Here is a 23,873-nt window from a genome sequence, read left to right as displayed (position 1 = left end):
CTTTCTAATAAAAAATAATTTTCCAAATCGATTTACAACTGACAAACTTGTGAGGTAACAAACAAAAAAATTATCTTTTTTTAATCGGTTGAAAAAACGCTCTCACTCTCAATTCTTCTCTTTCTCAATTCACTTCGATTTCCGATTATTTATATTTCCCGCAACCGTGCTTACGTCATTATAAATGTATTTTATACATGAAGTTAGCATAAATAACTTACCTGTAAATCAAATTTCATTCAAATCCTTTTAAATATTTGAGGTAATTGAGAAAGAAATATCAAAACATCTTTACAAACTTTCACAATTATAATATTAGGTTGTAGAATTATTAAAGCTTGAATCTTTTTTAATAATTATATAAACGCTTACAGATCAATCTTATATTCAAAGGAAAGACATTTTAAAAAAATATAGAAAAATGTTTCTCGACTAACAAAATAGTATATAATAGATGACTATATAATGATGGTTCTCAATACGACGTAGGTGTTAGATGACAATTTGTGGTAAAATAAAAACATTTCAACCATAAAGCAGTTGTGTTTGCATGGTTGTGTTTCGGTTTGAAGGGTGGGATATGTCGTGAATTTACAGGGTACAGAGGAGTAACACTTGAGTCCTCAGGAATGGCAATGCATGGAGGGTATCATGGGCGAAACAGTATACTCTGTTATGTCCATGGTATTGCTCATGTCTATAGGTGACGGTTACCACTTTCCATCAGGTGGACCGTCAGCTTGTTTGCCATTCTAAGTTGTATAAAAAAAATTATGAGTTATAAGGGAATTCCTCTAATATGGTAAAGAAATCCCCAAGGTAATAAATAAATAGGTGCAAACGGCTTCGTATAAATTGTCTACAATTTCCAAATATCTTCAGATTATTTTACTAAAATGAACTAGGATAATCTGTAATTGAAATTGAAAATTAACTATGGTAATATTAGATACTAATTTATTCGTGCATTCAAAATGTTCATTCATTAATAGCTCATGTATAAGTACAGTATGATCAGAGGCGGATTATTTCTGAGTAGAAAATAGTGACTAGGGCGCGATATTACAAAGGGGCGGAAAAACATTATTTTTTTACTAAAAAAAAGTATCAAAATTAATTGTGTCAAAAAATATCTATGCACCTACTTACACAATATAAAAGATATTTATACAATTTACCCAAACATTGACATAGCCTTAAGAATGATATTAGATATTATAATATACTTTAGGTACTATTTAGATACATATCTGGGGCCATAATAATCTCGTTAACTTTAATGCCAACACAACACAGGCTCATGACAGGTCGCAGTTTCCACTAAAAAGTCCTTTTTCACCCCGTCTCTGTCTCTTCAGGTCTTTTCACTAAACTTATACAACAGATTAGGACTTCTGTAATCCTATCTGATTTAAATCATCACATTGAAAACGTCACAAAAATTATTTCTAAGAATCTAGGAATTCTGAATCAAATGCGTCAGTTTTTCACACAAATACAATGTTAAATATTAAAACCCAAATCATGTCTTACATTGCATACTGTTCCCACCTTTAGTATGATTTCACCCAATATCTAAGGAGCTCCCTTGATTCAATTCAAACATTTGCTGATCGAGTTATAGGAAATTCGAAGCTCTTTAAAAATCTCGAACCATAACATCTGTGTCGTAATGTTGCCTCCCTTAGCGTTTTTATCGCTCGTTTAATGGAAAATGTTCTGGTAAATTATTACAAATAATCCCTCCGTCCCTATTTTATCTGACTAATTAAAAAACTAGTTGTGCTGCTCAGAAAATGCATCCATACATAATGTTGATAAGATTCATACTATGGCAAAAAGTTTGACAGCTCCTACTTTTATCACACTATCATCATCATCTTCATCATATCAACCGTGGTCTGTTCACTGCTGAACATAGGCCTTCCCCATAGACTACTATGAGGAACGGTCTGTATCCATTAACTCCCTGCATTGCATTTAGGGTCGTAACTCCATCTAGTAGTCAACCTACACTCCGTTTTCCTGTACGGGGTCGCCATTTGAAAAGCTTTTTTCCCCATCAGTTGTCGGTTCTTCGAGCTATGTGACCAGCTAACTGACACTATATTTCGGATTCTATAACGCAAAGAAATTCCGAGCATTGATTGCCCTCTCCATAACTCGCTAAGTAACTTAAAGCTCTTACATATGAAAAACTGTGTAGGACTGTTTTGATTCCGTAGATCATCACTGGCAACACGTACTGGCATGATCAAATCATGGAATTCCTTTTTGAAATCCTGCCAAATATAACCTGGATTCCTTGAAGGCAGGCCTTAAAGTGTTTATATTACCCGAAATAGTAGGGGCTGCAGATTGGATTCAGGCTTGCGTTGAACATGCAGCCCATACAAATTTCATAATCACTTACCATTAGGTGGCTATGAAGTCAATGTTTCGTGCCAGTATAGAAAAAAACTTGTGTTATAAAGCATTATCCCCGATTTACGTAATTGCAATTATTTTCTGATAATATTCAAAGTACTTCAAATATACGAAATCAAAGTCGAGGACTGATAATGATGGACAATAAATATTTTTAAGCATAATTTATTGGCAAAGAGAGTGGTTTCTAATAAATAATGTGTAACGCTTAAATAGATGCAGATTCTTTCAATTTCTTTGTAATTAACATTGATAGTTATACTGACTATTATAAATTTAAAAAATATTGGAGTATGAACTGCTACTTCAGTGTAGGATCAATGATCTTACTGATATATGTAACAAAACTGCAACGTAACTGCACGGTAACTCTATATGGAAAATATTTAAGAAAAGTGAATGTGAGGAGCCTTAATAGGATCAGTAGAAACCAAAACAATATTTTTTCAGAAATTTTGTCTGTCTCTCTATGTGTATGTTTGTTCGGGCACTACGCAAAAACTACTGCAACAAATTAGATTTTAAATTAGATCTTCAGGTCTAACTTAAAATCTAGTATGTTTTATCTTTATACGCCCTCTAGAAGTGATCCGTTTCATTGTTTTTCTTTATTTTAAAATTCACACATACGCAATAGTGGGCAAAAAGCTATGAATGAATTTTTTCATTACTGACTTGGGCTAGTAGGTTTTATAGTTATAATAAGATAAAAAAAAGAACTTTAAAAACTCATTAGCATATTTATAAAATCACTAACTATATCCCTAGTACATAAAAATATAAATCACTAGTACATAAAATATCATATATATAAAAATATCATAGGACACAACTCATCTGTGTAGCAATTTCATTCAAATCCTTTCTGTAGTTTTAAAAACATCGATCCATCCAATGTGTTACGTAAAAGTTATTTTTTATAAATGAAACAATAAGTAAAACAAAGTTTAGCTACTAGATATTTAAATATATTAGGTTTTTAATTTTAACAGATAATGATAATTTGATTGATACTTCTTATGAATCATTATGTACTACATAAGCAAGTAAGTACTATATATTATCTGTCAACAATCTAATTACTGCGTATAGGTACGCAGTAATTCGATATATTACACAAGCGACCCAAACCGGGTTCGCATGATTTCTTTTCATTAATTCCAACCCATGTTACTCGCTAATAATGTAGCTTCTGTAGGTGATTTTTTTTTTGATTATTTATTTTTTGAGTTTATACATTACAAACAAAAATCTTCCCTCTAAAAATCCTTATTGTCTCGCGGGAGAGGCAATTAGATATCGCAGCACTCCTACCGGCTAAATAAAATTAGGAAAAGGAATTGTTAATAGGTACTGGGCTAAAACAAGCCCATTGCTAGCAATATAGCCTATGCACTTCTACACCACCATGCAGTTCTCCCTGGAAATCATCGTGGTTATTGCTTATTGAACTCGTCAGAGTGAACCAACCTAGTATGTTATACTAAGTCTATAGAAGCAACGAACCCACTTTAAACCTCACCTATCATCACTTTCTAGTGCCCCACCAGCGAATACTGATAGCACGGGTGGGGTTACCATTCCATTATCACCCATTATAAAAATTTGCTAAATAAATCCTAATAGTATTTAACTTCTCACCTCTTTACCATATTGCCAGAACCACAGACTTGCTTTCATACTCTACTGCAATCCCAGCAAAGATTGCCCACTTAATTGGGCCTATCATTCTTTGGTGACATTGTAAAAACATAAACCAGTCCTACATAACGTTTGATGTTTGAAAGTGCCAGTAGTTTTTTTTAAAGGATGATAATATAATGGTACCTTCGCCTGTAACACTAAAAACTGCAGTAACTCCGAAACAAAGAATTACACTTGTTGCTATTATTAGCCTCTAGGTTAAAGGAATATCTCATATGAAGACAAACCAATATAAGGAATGGAGACAAAAATACCTCAAGTATTCAAAACATTTTTTATATAATAAAACTGAAGCGTATAACAAACTAAATAGTAATCGGAACAGATAACACTTCGAGTGTTATCTGATCAACCAGGCAGGTATCAAAGTCCCTCCCATGACGAGTGTAATACTCGTTAACAATTAAGTACCTACTCGTTAAGTATATATTACATACTAGCATTACACAAAAGAAGTCGGTTTTTTTTTTATACCACTGAGGTGGCAAACAAGCATACGGCCCACCTGATGGTAAGTGGTTACCGTAACCTATGAACACCTGCAATACCAGAGGCATCACGCGTACGTTACCGACCCTGAAGAAACCTCTTTACCCCCCCCCCCCCCTTTGAACACTTGTTATGTAATTGTAACTTGTAGGCAAATATCCATATTAATCTTCCGGAAGTAACTTTGTATAAATTAAGCACTCTACAATACAATATCAGTACCAGCCTTGGGAGGAGGGTGGCAGGGATTCGATCGGTGAGGCATCATGGAATTAACAACGGATTGTATAAAATTTCTTTGAATCGCAGATTCGTAATCTTTTTAAGGGGAACGCCGTCACAGAAGTGCTGAGTAGTATTTAAATAGTGCTAAGTAGAAACAATAGGCTAAGAGAGTTGAAAAGAAAAATCTAGTAAGTATAACAAGTAGTATTAAGTAATAATGATTTTAATTGTGACAAATTCCTAATTTGTATTAGGTGTTGTTATGTGAAAATGCAATGGAGGAGTTTAATTTGTTAAATACGTAATGATTTTAGAGAACTATTATAAAGGATGCCGCCTAATGATGAGAGGTGTCTAAAAAAGGCAGTACTGTCACCTATTGTATCAGCGTTAGTGCGCCGAATAAATTACCTTTTTACAAACGCTACAAATAAAATAAAATTAAATTAAGAAAAATAATTTATTAAAGTATGTTATTACCATAACCGACTTTCAATAAATAATTTAAAACAGTAACAAAAACAATACCCAACCAATATCAAATATCCCATCCACCAAACATTGACAATAAATATAAAAATATGTATCTAATTTGAAAATTGCATTAGCTTTTAAAGCTTTTACTGATATAAAGAGTATTTATTTTTTTTAAATTAATGATGACTTCATTTTGGTACTGCTGGTACCCATCATACGGGAAGCGTTTAATAAATTAAAAGAAAAAAAGAAGTCTGAATAAGATCATATATCAAAACTAGTAAATAATAAACAATAGCCAGACCCTTTAAAAATAATAAATTATTTTCATGTGCTTGGCTTAAAAAATGGTAAAATAGTTTGGTTAATGCTTGTATATCTGCGTATAACTAAGTATTTAGATATTCAAGACGTCAACATTATACAATTTCGTACTGTTATAATTAAAAAAAAAATACCAAATTGTAACATTAGTAAACTAATTGAAAATACTCTTTGACTTATAATGGAATGTAATTGAAACCGAGGAGAAAGAGAAACATTTTTGACAAATTTAATATTAACAATCTATTAGATATTGGCATTGTTCAAAGTATCTTGCATACTCCAACTTCTGAAGTCACGTAGTTTCTGTCATTTAGTAGACATTGCCAGATTAGGATTTTTATTCACCCTTTTGAGTAGAAATTTTTGTTATATATTTTTAGATATATTAGAAAAAAGGCGTGAAGAAATTTGAGTAACTTGTTTACAATTTTTGTATTTGTAAAAATATACTAATATATGTATATACTAACAGGACGTCATAAAGAAAGACATTTTTATTCGTCGCTCACGTAGTGGTCACATGGCAAAATGTGGTGAAAACGGGCATAAGTTTAAATATAATTGGGTAAAAGTAAAAATCGTATTTAAAAGGAAATCGTATTCAATCAAAAATCGTATCTGACAATGCAAAATATAATATTACCATCTTGAGTAACTCTTTCTTCTCGACGTCTCAAGTTATGTTTATTGATCGTTTTGTATTTGGAGAATTCAGATTGTCATGTTTGCAAAACAAAATACCCTAAAAGATGACAACGAAATTTAGAAAAATGTCATCTATTCCTAGATTGTTTACAATGTTTTAATTGTATCTTCTAGCATGTACGTAAAAGCTAACTATGAGTAAAAAATGAATTAACAAAATTGGCATCATGTGTGTGCCGCAGTATCACTAAATGGGCATGCATAACTCAATAATTGACAGTCAGCGCCATGTTACACTCTCATTCATATATTAGATACATGAAGTAGGGTCATAGACATAAATGAGTAATTTTGAATCACTAGATGATTCTTTAACAACACATTATCATTGTATCTATTTTACTGTTAAAAAAAAACTGAATCACAAGCTTTTTAAAAAAGTAAATAGATTTATGCCGCCCAATCATAGCTTACGAGTAAAGTTTAAAATTAGATTTTCTCTTCTACTCAATTTAATTCTATTTAATAATAGAGAATGAAAAGTAACAAACTTGTTTTCTCTATTTTTATAATATATTTATGGATACCAATGTACCTTTATTTAAAATACACACATTGTTCTCCGTTTACAAAAATCTTGTTAAATTACTGTACGGTCATGTGCAACAATATGTAATAATTTTAGTACAATATCACAGTGATATTATTAACATATTCAAAAGCTTAATCAATTATACTAACATATTGCTAATGCGACAAAGTACAAAAAGGTTTACATATTATTATTGCACACGTCTGCCACATTATATCTACGTACACTTAATTAATTTGATATTTTCGATTATATTCGAGTTTGAACGTTGAAACAGTAAACTGTTCATCATATTTACACAGTTTTACATTTGTTTAGCATCTTTTTCCTTTGAGACATCATGTGGCCAAATAGTACAGGGAACAATGGAATATACAAAATCATATAGAATATTACAAAGTAGTAATAATTAAAAAGTATATTCCATTCATTAGGTATCGTCATTGTAAATATATTTTTTTCTGCTATCTCGTCCAGCGCGTGATACATACACAAGAGTTCCCCGGTGATTCCTAGGGGGTAGAGAAGTATGAACGTGCTGTACCTGAAAAATATAGATGACAAAATAATTAAATTAATATAACGTCTATAGTAAGATCCTAGATAGAAAATTAACTTATATATCACAAGCTAAAAGAATAACAAAAAATGTTGCCATTTGATCTTGCCACAATTCTTAAACTTCACTGTCGTGTACCACCCAAACACTACAAAACTAAACTATACAACGGCAGCGCAAAAAATAACAAGAACATCAACAAAAAACAAGACTATTTATTAACATTACGAAACAAAGCGTTTTATTATTTATTTATTATATATTTATTACTTTACGAAACAAAGGTTTAAGTCTCCAACTTCATTATTATTTTATTTAGTGAAGCAATATTTTGCGATCTAGATAGAGCATTAAAATTGAAATACCCAAAAAAAAATTCTACAACAATAAATGTATTAACTAATGTATTTAATACTTTTCCCTTTATCTAAACTAAAAATGATTATATATTTAACTTTTTTTGTTTCTAATTCTTAACCAATTTCAATAATTCTTTCACTTTTAAGACATTACTACTCGATTTCACTGTATATACTGCACCTACATACAACTTACCTTAAAAATAATAGTGATCGTGGCACAAAGTTGACTAGATTCAATGTATAATATCCATATCTAATTATTTCAGTAACGGACCAAGCCAAAACACACAGTGCTAAGCCAGGACTGATCGTTGCACCATATGTAACTAATAAAATGCCACAAACAAGAAAAACTCGGGAATAAACTTGCATAACAACCACAAAAACACCAGACGGTACTAATCCTATTGCTGCATGAAGCACCTGGAAAAAAAAGAAAAGCAATTCAGCAAATATAAACTTTATACAAAAATTGTCTACATGTATCCTGCCCCAAAATTAACATGATTAATTCCGATGGGTTAAACATCTTCATCTTCACCTATTATTTCTCACTGGTTCTGTCACCAGTTGGTGTGGACCCGGTGGTGTAACCCCCTCGGTCATCAATCCATTTTCATCTATTAAAAAAGACCTCTGCCCCACAAATTTCTGTCTTTAGGCAGCTACGCTTGTGTAGCTGTTCAGTTTGAATGGTAAAATACGACGAAGTAACGAAGGCTCTATACCTTAACCCTCAGGAATAACAACCCACGAGGGAAACTATGGGTGGAACAGTGTACTATATCATGTCTATATCTATAGTAACAGTCACCATTTTCCATCAAACAAGTCATGTCATTTGCTTTATAAAGTTGTATAAAAAAACAATTACAAATAAAATCTGAAAGCCAAAACACGAGTACATACAATCACTGGCTCCACATGAAGAGCCAGAGTAGATCCACGAATACAGAGACAAATTGATGATGGAAATTGCATAACAGTTTTTTTTTTTTTTTATAATAGATCAATACCCACCGATGAAGAACTTCGCTTCCGTTGTTCTTAATTTAATTAATGTTTTATGTTAGTGTTGAAAACACATTTTTTTAATATCATATTATACACGTTGGTTTTTATGGTAAACTTTTTTTTGCTTCATGGTAATAAATAAAACGTGCCTTGCGTATCAAATAGTGAATTACTAAATTTAACCACTATTATTATATTTTAATTTAATGTGCGCTTACGAAACTTTTAACAATAAAATTACTATTATAATTAAACTTAATTGCCTACTACTCGTACTTCCGACGATAACTCGTATTTTTAGAGTACCGCAGCCAAATCACAGTATTATATATATTTTTTGGCGGCCATGTATCCGTACATCACTTAATCATAAGTTCTGCAACCTTAGACAATCGGACTTAGAGTATAAAAGAATTTATGAAATGTTTACGTTATAAGAAAAAAATTAAAAAAAAATCAATACACTATTTAAACGAAAATTTAAGAACGAAACTAAAACTAACTTGCCGTTTAGATTACAAACCATAACTAAATTTGGCAAATTATACAACACGCTGCTTAAATTGCATGTTACAATACTTTGATAGAGGGACAGACAAATAAGTGACCAAAACAGATGAGCAAATAGACATGACAAAGTTATAGATAAAGGACCAAGTTAAAAATATACCGCTCTAATACACGAACCTCTTAAAAGGTGGTCATGTCTAGTTACAACCAACATCCGGTGAAAGTATCCAACTACCATAGCCTCCGCCTAGACGTAGCTACAAGTGAGTGACTAAAACTAAGAATACGACGCAACTCAAAAATGACAAAACTATGGCTCTATAAAAAGTTCTTCTAAATTTCATGCTCTTCATTCGTTATAAACTCCGTGTGCTGATGGAGTAAACCAGTAATTCTCAACCTTTTTTTTGTTGCGGCACATATTTAACGATTTCAAAATTTGGCGGCACACAAAGAAAAAGATAAAAATTATTTACTTACTACAACACACTGCATAAATAGTTTATGACAAAAATTTTAAATATTTGCAAAATTTGGCGGCACACTTTTAAAATTTGGCGGCACACAAAAGTGCCGCGGCACAGTGGTTGAGAATCACTGGAGTAAACAATATATTCCTTTGCATTCCATGGTTAGCGGAAAACTAAGGAAAGAAATATAATACTCAAATATAATAATACTCGATATTAAACCGTAAAATATTCTTATTGAATAGAGTCCTATGCCAGTAAGAAATTAATGGGCTATTATGATTATTCAGCAATACTTGTATAATAAGAGATCATATCGTCATAATCGTAGAATACTGACGGATCTTTATATGTAATATTCGTCAGATCCGTCAGTATTCTACGACTATGACGGTATAGTCTGTTTTAAAGTTAGATCATGTAGTATATAGATTAGCAATGTCAAAAAGTAAGATACACGAATATCATATATTGTATAAAGACCATAAAAATATTTGGTTTTAAAAATTTAATTATTTTATAACATGATTATCTTATCTATGTAATTTATAAGTGCAATAAAGAATTATTATATAATATGTATATACTCCGCATTATTTATTACACATTTACTGAAATTATATAAATAAATTATTGCTAACTTTGAAGATTACCAATTATTAAATAAAATTGTTTGAAAACTTTTAATTTGGATTACCGATCAGGGTCATGAAACGATAGAATGTGCATAGCGCAGCATTGTTCGATGCTTACACTTGCATTTCACGCACACAAGTGTAATAATTTCTCCGTCTCATTTTTTTGTGATTGCATTTTCTGTTAGCATATACCTAAGTACGTTATACCACAGCATAAGTATATATACTAAAGTACAGTATGGACATTCCCTGGCGCTGAGATCTGACCTCACCCCATCTCAAACTAAAGATTTCTTACACACGTCAGCTCCCCACAGTCTAATGGATGTCTCAAGTCTAGACATTAGATGTTGCCCATATCAAAGGATAATGGGTACAATATTTACGAATTATGAAGAAGATAACTAGCTAATCTGAGCTAGTCGTATTATCGTCAGAAATCCAGAATTATTTAAAATTTAAAATTCGAAGTCGACTATTGTTGCCTCGCACTAACCTTGTATTTTTTTTTTTTTTTGGAAATAATCATCTAGATAATTAACAAAATAGTAAAAAAACTTAACCCACCTGATTAAAAATAATAACTAGGTATGGTATCAAATGAAAATGTGACATCCGTAAATATCACTCATACGTTGCTATTACTGAGAACTAAGGTGTTTTGCCGTGTTCTTGGCCGTGTTGTCCCCGGTATAGAATAGACCACTCGTTCTTATACCGTAGGTGTCGTAAGAGCCAACTAAGGAAAGGTGAGAGATGGACAGCAGCGTCCATCTTGAAATATCTCTAAAGCCTGACTGCGGTTGCCAATCTGCCTATCAAACGTGGCAACTACTGGCAATACCCCAAAGGGAGAGGCCTACATTCAGCAGTGGACTGTTTTGCTAACATTATGAAGGTGTTCGGCATGCGGACCCAGTAATACAAAACTCTTTTTTATATATTCACAGTAGTAGATAAATAACGACAGTGAAATACTGGCAATGATTTATTATATCACGAAATTTAGTTATTTGACTGTCGCAGTAAATTAACGAACATATTTATATTTAAACCTGTATTAGCTATAGCTATATTGTGATTAAATATATGAAAAATTGATACGATATAATTAATAAAATGTGAATTAAAGTACATCTTTATTATTCTCCAAATATTTGATGAATTATCTTAAAATAAAGGCTGCGCACTTCTTTCAAAGTCACAACCCAATCCACATTATACAATACATCGAATCGGAAGCTTTTCCTCGCACTAACCCTAACTAGATATGTACACATTGTCACTTGTAATGATGTTACTTCTTTCTGTAGTTGTGACGATCACTGATCGTATTGTTTTTGTATGAAGTGTCCGGAATGTGGTTATACTAAATCTTGGTTTCATAGTTTCAACAGAACTTAATGTTAAGGTATCCAAACTTTGTTGAAAACATCATAGAAATACTCTCCAAATAAATAATTAATAACAAAAATCAAAACATTCAATTAATTAATCGATTATTTATTTGAATCACTGTTGGACATCGCAAACTGTCTTTTGGTAGAGACAAGTATTTGTTCGTTTACATTTTAATTATGTTGTATTAAAACATTCTATAAGTACCTTTACCTACATATCGAAAGTAGGACATGTCTGTCATCGATTGCGTTGCACTGGCTTGCAATAAAGTTGAATAATATCCCCATGTATATAATGGTAAAGAAACATACGACAGTTGATGTTGATATTATATTTTAATTTGTGTGAGAATTTCGTCACACCAAATTCCGCCGTGTATGGACGACGGCTACAAACTAGTTGCCGATTACTATTATTTTGAAATTGCGTTTCAACGCGCTATTCGGTATTCGCCCTAAGGTCGTAATAGTTAATTTTAGTGACGTAGACAACCGCGTAATTGTAAACAACATTGCAAAATATCTTGTTATGTAGTTAGTAAAGGCATTCAATATAATCATAAACATTATTAAACCGTAAATAAATCGTAAATCTGTAAACATTTATCTCCTTAAATATAATATAATGGAATCATCAGAAATAATTTGTATAAAAAATTATAGAAAAGAATATCTAATTTAATGTTCTGAACGTCCACGAATTGAAATAAAAATTACAACAAATACGTGAATTTTTGCTGTTTAAGCAACTTCAATTTTACATAAATTCAAACCAGTCACATGCACATATTTACAAATCTAGATTAATTAATTTCTTCCTTCGTTTTTATGACTGAATTGTCAACGTGTCAGTACCATAGATTTAGTATAACGTACTTAGGTATTGACTAAGTACATCTATGTTTTACTATGCCTTTATACAAATAAATGCTCAAGTGAATTTGTACATAGATGGCGAACCAACGACACACGTCCCAAGTGGTGACACGTGATAGTAAATACGTGCTCTTTCTAAAGAACACGCATATAAATTATGAAATCGATGAATTTAATAGGAAAAAATACCTTATATATGACGTCACGCATCTAATTTAGAACAACAGAAATAACGCTTCCATAAATAGAAAACAGTTTTAAGTTAATAGGATTTAGGTTTATTTTCGTTCATTAAGTCATCAAGTTAAGATTCTTTATACGCAATCATGGCCACATTATTTTTATAAAAAACAAAACACTGATCCAAGATTAATATTGCATAGTACAAAATTCATATGAGTATAACACTAAGCCAAAATGTATAATTATTTAGAGAATAGTAAATGGTAGTAACCATTAATATATTAAACAATTTGTTAATGTGAATCCTTATTAATACAATAAATGTGAAAGTATATTTGTTTGCTTTCTTTAGCGCCTTAAGGGCTTAATCAATTATTATGAAATTTGGTATACACGTTCGTACATGGGATGAAAAAGGATATAGACTACTTTTTATCTTGGTCAGTAAACATATTCTGGTATAAATTAAAAGTCAATGTTCTTAGTTCAGATATAAACTATTCGCATACCAAAACTTTATTCGACCGTGCAGTATTTTTTACATAAAATTATAACAAACATCAATTAATCCTCATAAACTTACACTTTTATAATAGTGGCAGGCTAGAATTTACCGTTTATTTTTCCATGGTAATAAGCCAGTTTCCCACAGTAAAAAAACATCTTGGTTTGGCCAAATATTAAATTACTACCATTTAAAATGCTATCAAAATCTGTCCAATATTTAATAAAATTTAGTCAGAGGGTACTGCGGATATAGACAGACCCCGCTAAAAATAACAAAATTTTATTCCAAATAATTAACAACTAAAATTCTTAACTAATTGCCGTGTAGTTCCGGCATAAAATGAGCCACGCCTTCCTTTCTCGTAAGTGTCGTAGAAGGCAACTGAGAAAACTTAATAGTCTAGACGTGGACAGCAACGTCTCTCTTAAAATATCACCAAAGTATAACTAACAAAACTACTGGCAATTTATGATGGGAGGCCTATGTTCAGCAGACACGTTCACGGCTAATATATAAAAAAATAAAATTCTTAGCTAATATTATCAAAAGGATTTTATTATTTGTTTGTAATGGATAAATTCAAAAACTATTTAATCGATTTTAACAATCCTTTCACCTATAGAAAGATGTATATCAGCGAGTAACATAGCATATTTTAGAAAATTTTATCTACCTGTGCGAATTTGAGCCGGATCGTTAGTTACAAATAAATTTATAGATTTGTCAGTCTACTTAATTTACATTTTAAACAAATATTGTCTACATTTATCCACGATATTCTTACTACTTACTTCACAAAAAGTTCACTACTTCTTGTATAATTCATATTAAAATCCAAAATTTTAGACTGTCCTTTTAGAAAAATGTATTGTGGTTTCTTTTTTCGTCTTTCGATTCGATTCACTATAATATGCTTTTTAACTTACTAGCTGTATCCCGCAACTTCGCCTACGCGAATGTGGATAGAAAAAAGACTGTTATGTTCATCTATAATATGGTCTATCTATAGTGTACAATAATTCATTCAAATCTGTTCAACCATTACAGCACGGTTGAGTAAGAACACACATCCAAATCTCGAAACTTCCACATAAATGTAAGATTGTAATTCTAACACTAAGATCAAACAAAGTTCCCATCACAAATTATATCTGTGGCTATTCGTCCAAGGAAGGTGCAATGCATTACCGAGTGCGTGGCCGACCTTGTCCACATCACTATTACGTACTGTAGGAGGCATAGTTGGTTTTTTTTTATAATACAACAAGTTCCTAACAGGACCTTGTACGGTGGAAAATTTTGCAAATTAATTAGGTACATATGTATATTATTATATGTTCAATGACGTTAATTTTTCAATCATCTAAACTATTAGAACTTTATATATTACTTTTTAAGAATATTCAAGGTTGCTTCCTAAATATAGGTAGGCGTATTAATGACGGAGGCCGAGGAGGAAAGAGCGGAGCTGTCCTGGAGGATTTTGCCGATCCCAGAATTATCTGTTACCCACCTTACGATAAAGAATGAAACTTTCAGCTATAGACAACAACGTGTCTAGGAAACATATTTGCCTTTTTTAAGGACTCAAGCCTTTCTGGAAAATATCGTCAAGAATATATGTATACGAGGTCTGTCCGGAAAGTTCGTATAAAAGTGTTCTGGAATGCGAGAAAGAGGAGTGGGGAGGCCAGGTAAGCGCAGGACCCCTTCCTTATGTCCCTAACAATGCTTCAGTTTTGGTCTGACCGCCGTGCGGTGCGAACTGGCTTGTCACGCCATCTGTGAAGTTACCTCTTAACGAAACCCCGTCGGCATGGAGCCCGCTTCCGTTGAAGAGCAGCGCGTCGTAATCAAGTTTCTCTCGAAACTCGGCAAGAATGGCCGTGAAATTTTTGCCGATCTCAGAACAGTTTATGGGGATGATGCTGTGAAGGAACCAACCGTCCACAAGTGGCTAAAAAGATTCAGAGAGGGCCGAGAAAGAGTTCGATGTTCGGGGGATTGTCCATCAAGAATTCGTCCCTCCAGGCCAGACAGTTGATGGAAAATTCTACGTCGATGTGCTCAGACGCCTCAAAGCTCGTGTGGCACGAGTTCGTCCAGAATTGGCGCGAGAGGGGCGTTGGATTCTTCACCACGACAATGCCCCTGCCCACACCTCTCTTGTTGTCCGTGAGTTTTTGAGTAAAAATTCCATTACGGTGACCGAACACCCCCCCTATTCGCCGGATTTGGCCCCGTGTGACTTCTTCTTGTTCCCAAAAACCAAATTGGTACTTCGGGGGCGGCATTTGGGGGACATAAATGAGATAAAAAAAGCTACGACGGGGCAGCTGAGAAACCTACAACCAGAGGACTTTCAAGGAGCCTTCTCACAGTGGAAACGGCGTTGGCACAAGTGCATTATGTCACAGGGGGAGTACTTTGAAGGGGATAAAATTGATTTACCTGAATAATTGTAAAATAAAATTTTTAAAAAACTTTTATACGTACTTTTCGGACAAACCTCGTATAATACGTATTATTCCTGAACCTATAATAAATACTAATAGCAATATATTATTACGTAGTATATTTACAGTTGCATGGCAGACAGAGTACCCATAAAGTATTGGAATAACACGGTTAAAAATTTAAAATGTTAATCTTCAATTTATTATAATTTATCCTTCACTACTGTGTTAAGAGGCCACATATGAATTTCAAAATTGCGATTTCTCTTCTTTTGTGGTTATTTATTAATTGATTTCAAAATGGAGATTTTTATACACACGTTTTTGTGTACATGTGTTTGCTAATATTTTTAATTTTTGTTAATTTTAAAAACAAATTCTTAATTATTACTTGTATTTGGACAGATGTATTGTTATTTGTGAAAATTAGCATATTTAATATTTATATGGAAACTTCTTGTCAGTTTCCCTTTAAAAATTATTAATGTGTATATCTAATGATCTATAATAATAGTTTAACTACAATTAACGTTTAAAGGTCACAAGTGATGAATATTTACCTCAGGCAATAATAAATGAAATTTAAACATTCAAAGACATCTACTTATAGTAACGGGTGTGAATTACTTCTATGAGGAAAATACATATATCTTATATAGGATGCCTATAAATTTGTTAACCGACTGGGGTAAAAAAAAGCACCTGAATATGCACCCTATGTTACGGGACAGAAATGCAGTGACACAGTGTTAAATTACGACGAACAAAAATTCAAATTATACCTTTTTTAAACGGCGACGACAGTTGAACAAGCATACAAATAACTTCGTATTAGTAAACATTACCAAAAGATAAATAGGCACGTTTACGTTGCCGACCTTGCATTATTTTCAATTTGTTGTAATAGTTAGTAGTAGTAGTTAGCACGAGTATATAAAATGTTTACTAATATATAACCGATGTTATTCACTGATAATGCAAATTTCTATGGGTGAAAAGATTTTAAAATCGGCTAAAAATTTTTTTAAGTTTATCCGTTACAAACAATCAAATTTTTCCTCATAATTCCGTCTTTACAATAGTAGTATAGATATTATATTTATTTATTTAAACTTTATTGACCAATAAAAAGTGGTACAAAAAGCAGAGTTAATGATATAAGCATTCTCTATTAGTCAGCCTTTAGAATCTGCAAAGGTACTCAATGGCAGTTTAAAAAAATATATATTTTAATATCAGATATTTATTATCTGTGGTATAGATAATCAACGTAGTGGGAATACAATGTGTCACAATTCTAGTTTCTAGATTATCGTAAGAGGGGAATAAGGGAAATAACCACAAAATAATGGTGTAAAAAAAAAAAAATTCATAATAAAACCCTATATTTAGCCGCACGGTCAGCATAGCATAAAGTAGACTAATCCTCCACTTGCGCAAAGACATATGCCTAAAAATAGGCTTTTAAATTTGTATTGTACCTGGTATAATAACAATTTAAAATTTTTCTCCGCAAATTCGATCGTTAAAAAACTATTTCGATTGTGAAAAAAAAAATATAAAACACAGAGGTTAAATTCGGAAACCTTCTAAGTCACCTAAAAACTTAGAACATTTGATGTGCAACTGTGAATTGCTAGTAAATATGCATAATGCATGTTATAAAACCCGAGGAAATAGCTTATCCAAGCTCTGTAACTATAGGTATCTCAAACCGCGAGTTACCATAATATTTACACGATGGTAGAGTAAGATGCACAAAAGATCAGAACGAGTTGACGTGTTGCGGACGGGGACATGATCCTATATACGAAATTAAGATAAGAATTTGTTGTATTGTAAATAATACAAACAATGCATTATTAACGATGCCAATGAGCAGCGACTTGACCTCATATACGAAATTAAGATAAGTAGTTATATAAATAAACTCATTATAGTGCATTATTATTTACGTTAATCTTGGCACTTACAATTAAAACAAAAAAACAAAGAATAACAACGTAAGACAAAAAATAATTTACATATATTATTAAAACAATGGTTATCCTACGGTTACAATGACAGGGCAGGTTTCTATGCAAAGAAACACAAGTAGAAACTTGTAACATCTTTATAACACCAAAAGCTGTCACAACAAACAAGCTACCAAACTGATTTTATAATTAATACCAACTAACAGAGGTCACTGCATTGATTAACATGTGGATAATGACAACTCATTTACGAAAATCGAAAATACCTAAGGCAAGGCAAATGATCAAAGTCATTTTTCATGCATTCCTTAACCTGTATGGGTATGTGAAATATGTACAATTTAACAAAACTTGTTTTATAATACAATAACATAATTCAGATGATATCATCATCATCATATCAGCCTGCCTGGGGGGATTTACCAATAGTTGCCAAGTTTAGCAGGTGGATTGGCAACCACAGTCAGGCTTTAGAGATGTTTTAAGATGGTTGCTGCTGCCCATATCTCGCCCTCATTTAGTTGGCTCTTAGGACACCCACAGGAAAGGAAGGGGTGGCTAATTTTATGCTGGGACCACACGGATAAGTTGATTTACAACTTTTAAATGGTAATAGTTTCTGTGCCCTCATCATAATTACTATTGTTCCAAATACATGTTATTGTTAACATAGAAATTCAATTTATTGCTGATATTCTACTATCACATATTAAAGATGCTTTAATATATTTACTCCTTTTACAGCAATTTACTACCAAATACGTATACAATTTGACACTTATTATAACACTGTAAAATGTTAGTATGTTATTACCACAGTCAAAATATTTGCAAGTATAGCCTACAATTAGAATCAAAATGTGTAATAGCTATTTATCAAATTCTCAAATACAAGTATATTTTTTATGCAACTTAAAATGGCATGACAAGCTGACAACCCACCTGATAGAAAGTGGTAACCATCACCTATAGACATGAACAGTACCAAGACCATAACAGAATATACTATTTCATCCATGATAAACTACATGCATTGCCATTCCTGAGGACTATGGATCTATATTATGCATCTGTACCCTGTAAATTCACTGCCATATCCCACCCTTCAAAACTAAACACAGCCATGCAAACACAACTGCTTCACAGTAGAAACAAGAATGGGACAGAGGTACCCAAGCAAACAACTTTCTTACAAAGTCTCCCACTGATAGATGTTTATGCACTTAGCAAATAATCTGAGGAGAAACATCATGGAAAAAAGAAACCATTGCCTACAGACAAAAACAATCCCATTGAGCTTCACAAGTACCCCTCATGCACCACCATTCCTAATTATGGCCATAAATTTATTAATTTAAACAAATATTTTCTACATGTGAGACTATTAAAAAAGTTACACACCTCAAGTACAGCAGCATTCTGGAAGATGATGACTGTCCATTTAATCTGTGGCCAAAGAGTGTCAAGTGTTCCTCTATTCAAAAAATGAATTGCTGTGTTCAACAATAAATATGTCCATCTAGAAATCAAAGTGAAACATTTAAGTAAATACATGCTATCACATGTACATTGAATACTTTGTATGCGGTGATTTTAGAAGTAGATAACTACCTACTTCTAAAGTCACAAAATCAATTATTTTTAGATAGCATATTAATAAAACATGCACCAGATTTTAAGTCACACTTCCAGGCATACAATTGTGAAAATCACATTTAACTGGTGGGATGCTAGACCAACTCAGACTCAGATCAGGCTCAACAAAAATTCAAAATTTATTATTTTAGCTTCTATTGCTCCAATTACAGACATTGTCTAGTTACAATTTTACCATGTTGGTAAAATTTACATAACTTGTCATCATCATAGTACCAACAAATGATGATGTCATATTTTGTTGATATAATAAACCAGATTACCCATGTGGAGTCAGGAGTGAAAAAGTGGAAGCAGACTGTATAGCTACCATACAGTGAAATGTTAGTAGCTCATAACAGTAATAACATTCTAAATAATAAGTATCTATATAAATATACTTTTATTATTGTATACTAGATAATTTTGTCTAAATTTATACTTCATAAGTTAATTTAATTCTTTTTATTAAATAAAAAAGAAATTAATAAAACAAATTTAACAAAATTCAATTTTACAGATAAAATATTTTTTTTACATCTAAGTATACTTTTATTAGTTTACTTGCATGTAGGTTAAGTACACTTTTACTACTTAGTGAAAGGTCACACACCATCATCAACATTAGAATAAAACAGTACTATCATAAAATATATTAAGTAGTTCAATAAATACCTACCTGGTTTCTGAATGCTAATGTAACATAAATTCTGTAACTTGTATTTTTATTGATATTAAATTAAAAAAAAAATAAAAAAATAAAATAAAAATCTAAAATAAATTTATTTAGAAATTTAAATAATTACTTACCCTAATGTTTGAATTCCATTATATGCCAAAAGGTAACATTTAGCCAAAGCCGAAGGTTCTGACTTCTTGATCTTTTGTGTTTTGTCTGCCATAATTTATTATTTGTACTTTTAACAAATTATGAAAATTATAGCGTTTAATAGCTGAAAACGACACATAAGTTATTCACATGCCTACAGAAAAATATATAATTTTTAGGCACTTTTCATACAGAATTCTTTTAAATCGTATAATAAAGAACACTATACATATACTAACTAATAGCAAAATTTCCTTTGCTTTGCAGTTTTCAGTTTGCTCACGTCTCGTCAAACGGTATCATACTTAGGTAACAAAAAACTAGCTTATTAACAATTTTTAACTTTCAATTCAAGCGCTTAATGATCTAGTTAATTACCATACATAATTACCCGTTTATAGGCTTGCATCTACGAGTTTATTTCAACCAAAAACAACCGGTTTTAAGTATTAAATAGAAAACATAAAATTACTGAACAGAGCTTGAAAGTTAAAAGTATGAATAAGAAAATTCTGAATAAGGTTGAGAACACAAAAACAACACAGCAATAGTTTGACAACCTTGCGTAACTAACATACTAGCTTTAAATATATGTATTTGGTCAGAAACATGATGCCAACTTTTAGTTAAATAATAAAATCACATTAGTGCCAACTTAACTAACAAAAATACTGTCAAATGCAATGCAAATGGCTGCCATTAGTAGTGTTCTGTGCGTTAAAGCAGTAACATTGTTTGGTTGCATATTCCTATTACATTTCTGTGGGCTCGTATTTATTAATTTCATCATAAAATTATTCTAAACTAAATGATTCTTAAATAAATATTATAAACAAAATAGATTCGGATAATTTAATCAAACAGGTAAAATTTTCATTCTTTTCACGACTGGATAATTACTACATGAACGTCGTGTTTTTCAAAATATTTGTTATTTAATAAATAAATAAAATTTGTAATTGTGCATTATAGTTTTTCTGTCTGACGATCTGCCTATTGGAAATATATTATCATAGTTCTGTGAATTTTGATCGAACTCACCCAAATATAATAGTATAAAATTACTATTTACCATTTATTTATTTCAAATTAACACTGTTTGATTAATGTTAGCAATAGATTTTATATACGTTATATAATTGACAAAATAGAATCAGATAATTTAATCAAACACGTAATTCCAGCACTGAAAAAAGCACTATTATATGTATATATGTATACTATTGTATATCACTGGACTGTCTTTTATGGTCGTGTCCGTTAATCATTTGTTTACATTATGTTTTATTGAAATGGATTTTAATATGAATCTATATATCATTTTGCATTTTACAGGTATGGAGGGATCCAGCTCGGCCCACACAGATTCCGACACATAAACAACGCTGCCAAACAGGCCATTCAATAAGCTAGCTTGTTGAGGAAATGATTTTAATAAAAATTAATTAAATAAATTTAAAAGGAAAAACCTTTTTTTGCTATAATCCATATATAACCTACTTTTTAACCATCAAGTCAGTAATCATTTTCACTTATAATAATCTCTAATATCTTTTTTTATAAAATCCACTAATAATTAATCTCGCAATATTCGTAACAGTACTCATATGTTTGTTATTCAATCACGCTTAAATAGCCTAACGTATTTCAATAAAATTTGGTTATACCCCAACTTAATATATTAGATACTTTATCTACCGATTTACATGGGCGATGTTGCGGAAAATAACAAATTACTATTAAGAATATTTTTTAGAAAAATTAATTTAAATAAGTTACTACTCCTCAAAAATATTTACGCATAAACATGGTCTAGCGATTTTCACATTTTTTGACCTTCCGATGATCGGGTATTTAATCACCGTATAATAAAAGCATTTGTATTTATGAGTTTGTGTGTATCAATCTAAATTGAGTTCTGTTTTAGCTAAATTGGATCAAAATTAATCAAACTGGATCAATTTAAGTAAATTTAGTGTTCTAAACTCTACTATTTGTTTTATTTCATAATAGCAATATAATCGTAAAATACCAAATATTCGAATAGAAAACTTCAACAGGTACATCCGCGTAATAAATTTGTGTTTGTGATCTAAACATATGTGCATACTTGTGACAAATATATTTTAACATTTAAATATATTACATATATCTTGTCTCACATTATTCGCATTTTAGTGAGAAACATTTACATCTTATTAATATCGAAAAACTATCTAACTACTATAGTTAGATAGTCATTATAGTTATATGGTTATAATATCATTATAACCCTATTTATTTCCAATTTGAACATCAGGCTGGTCAACATAACGAGAAAAAGAGGATTTTTTATTTCTATAAATTGATTAGACATTCCTTACCGAGTAGTTTTACGTGGCTCGAATAAAGTGCGCTCTCTTTTTTCTTGGATATATAATCTTTGTTGTTTGACAATAATGAATGAAGAGATAGATAACCGTAAAGAACAAACCTGCGTCACTTAAAATCTACGAATTTACATGCAACCATTCAATAAATCTGAATATTTTACATTACAGAACCATAAAAATAAATACATTAATAACTCATTTTGTAAAGAAATATAAATAGTTGTATAAAACTATGGATATAAATTTTTTATTGAATTGATACTTTACGAGATTTCAATAATATAATTATTTAAAAAAAATCTATATAAAAGTGCCTTCTCTTAAACAATGTATGATTACTTATCTACTCTGTACTGTGAATAGCCAACCTAAAATCTTTGAGACCAACGTAGATGACACAACTGTCAGAAGAACTAAACAATGACATGACAGACTTGTGACTTGACTGTCAGATAGCGTTGTGTTATACGAATAATCGATTATTAATATATTATTCACTATGGAAATAAAATATTTCCATAGTGAATAATATATATATATTATATAATATATATTATATAGTCAGTAAAAATAATTTGGATTAATCGGTTATACAATATAATTGATTGTAGAGCCAGTTATAAATAACTAAGGCACTAACAATTAATTGTTAAAATTAATTTCAAATATTGCAAACATGCTATTAATTATATATAATTAATAGCATATTTGCAATTTTTAATTGATTCTCTTAACTGTATGTCAAATAATAATTATGAGCATTCCCCATTTGAACAAGCTATTGCTTGTAGCGTATATATAGTCCTTAATGAATCTTTCAAATTCCAAAACCTCATAGTAATTATACAACTATGTTCAGAGCCATTAACTTCTTCGAAATACACAGCATTATAACAATAATTTAATGTCATAGAACAATAACGGAACTACATTATAATCCACAAAACGTCAATTTGTAATTTATTTATTTATTACATTACTGCCAAATGGATTCATACTACATAGATATATGTTTGTGTAAATTTGTTCTATATTTGATATAGAACAAATTGACACGTGTATCTTTTAGGCCCTGTAATGGAAGCAAGAGAAATGGACATCCTGTTAGAACTGGACTAGAGGTTTTTATCACTAAGAAAATCTTTTACTATAATTTTGTTAAATTAAATATTTTTAATAATGTAACATATTTACTAAAC

The 23,873-nt window shown here is 31.2% G+C and overlaps 1 protein-coding gene across 2 annotated transcripts; it reads right to left on the bottom strand.

The window, feature by feature from the left end:
• Window positions 1–5,291: 5,291 nt before the first annotated feature.
• Window positions 5,292–20,869, bottom strand: LOC113522505 (very-long-chain (3R)-3-hydroxyacyl-CoA dehydratase hpo-8). Of its 2 annotated transcripts, none has more exons than XM_026908204.3 (5): window positions 20,694–20,869; window positions 20,284–20,426; window positions 19,240–19,357; window positions 8,001–8,230; window positions 5,292–7,430 (listed from the first exon to the last, which is right to left on the bottom strand). In XM_026908204.3, the coding sequence occupies exons 2-5, from the start codon at window positions 20,373–20,375 to the stop codon at window positions 7,181–7,183; spliced, it is 690 nt and encodes a 229-aa protein (XP_026764005.1). In that variant the 5' UTR covers window positions 20,376–20,426; window positions 20,694–20,869; the 3' UTR covers window positions 5,292–7,180. The 2 variants fall into 2 exon arrangements, with proteins under 2 accessions (XP_026764005.1, XP_026764007.1); XM_026908206.3 differs by lacking the exon at window positions 20,694–20,869 and adding an exon at window positions 20,542–20,687.
• Between the last annotated feature and the right edge of the window lie 3,004 nt (window positions 20,870–23,873).

Source organism: Galleria mellonella, unplaced genomic scaffold, assembly GCF_026898425.1.
Source record: "Galleria mellonella isolate WM207_F2 unplaced genomic scaffold, CSIRO_AGI_GalMel_v1 utg38, whole genome shotgun sequence".
Classification (NCBI taxonomy): Eukaryota; Metazoa; Arthropoda; class Insecta; order Lepidoptera; family Pyralidae; genus Galleria; species Galleria mellonella.
This window is presented reverse-complemented; position numbering and strand designations above follow the sequence as displayed.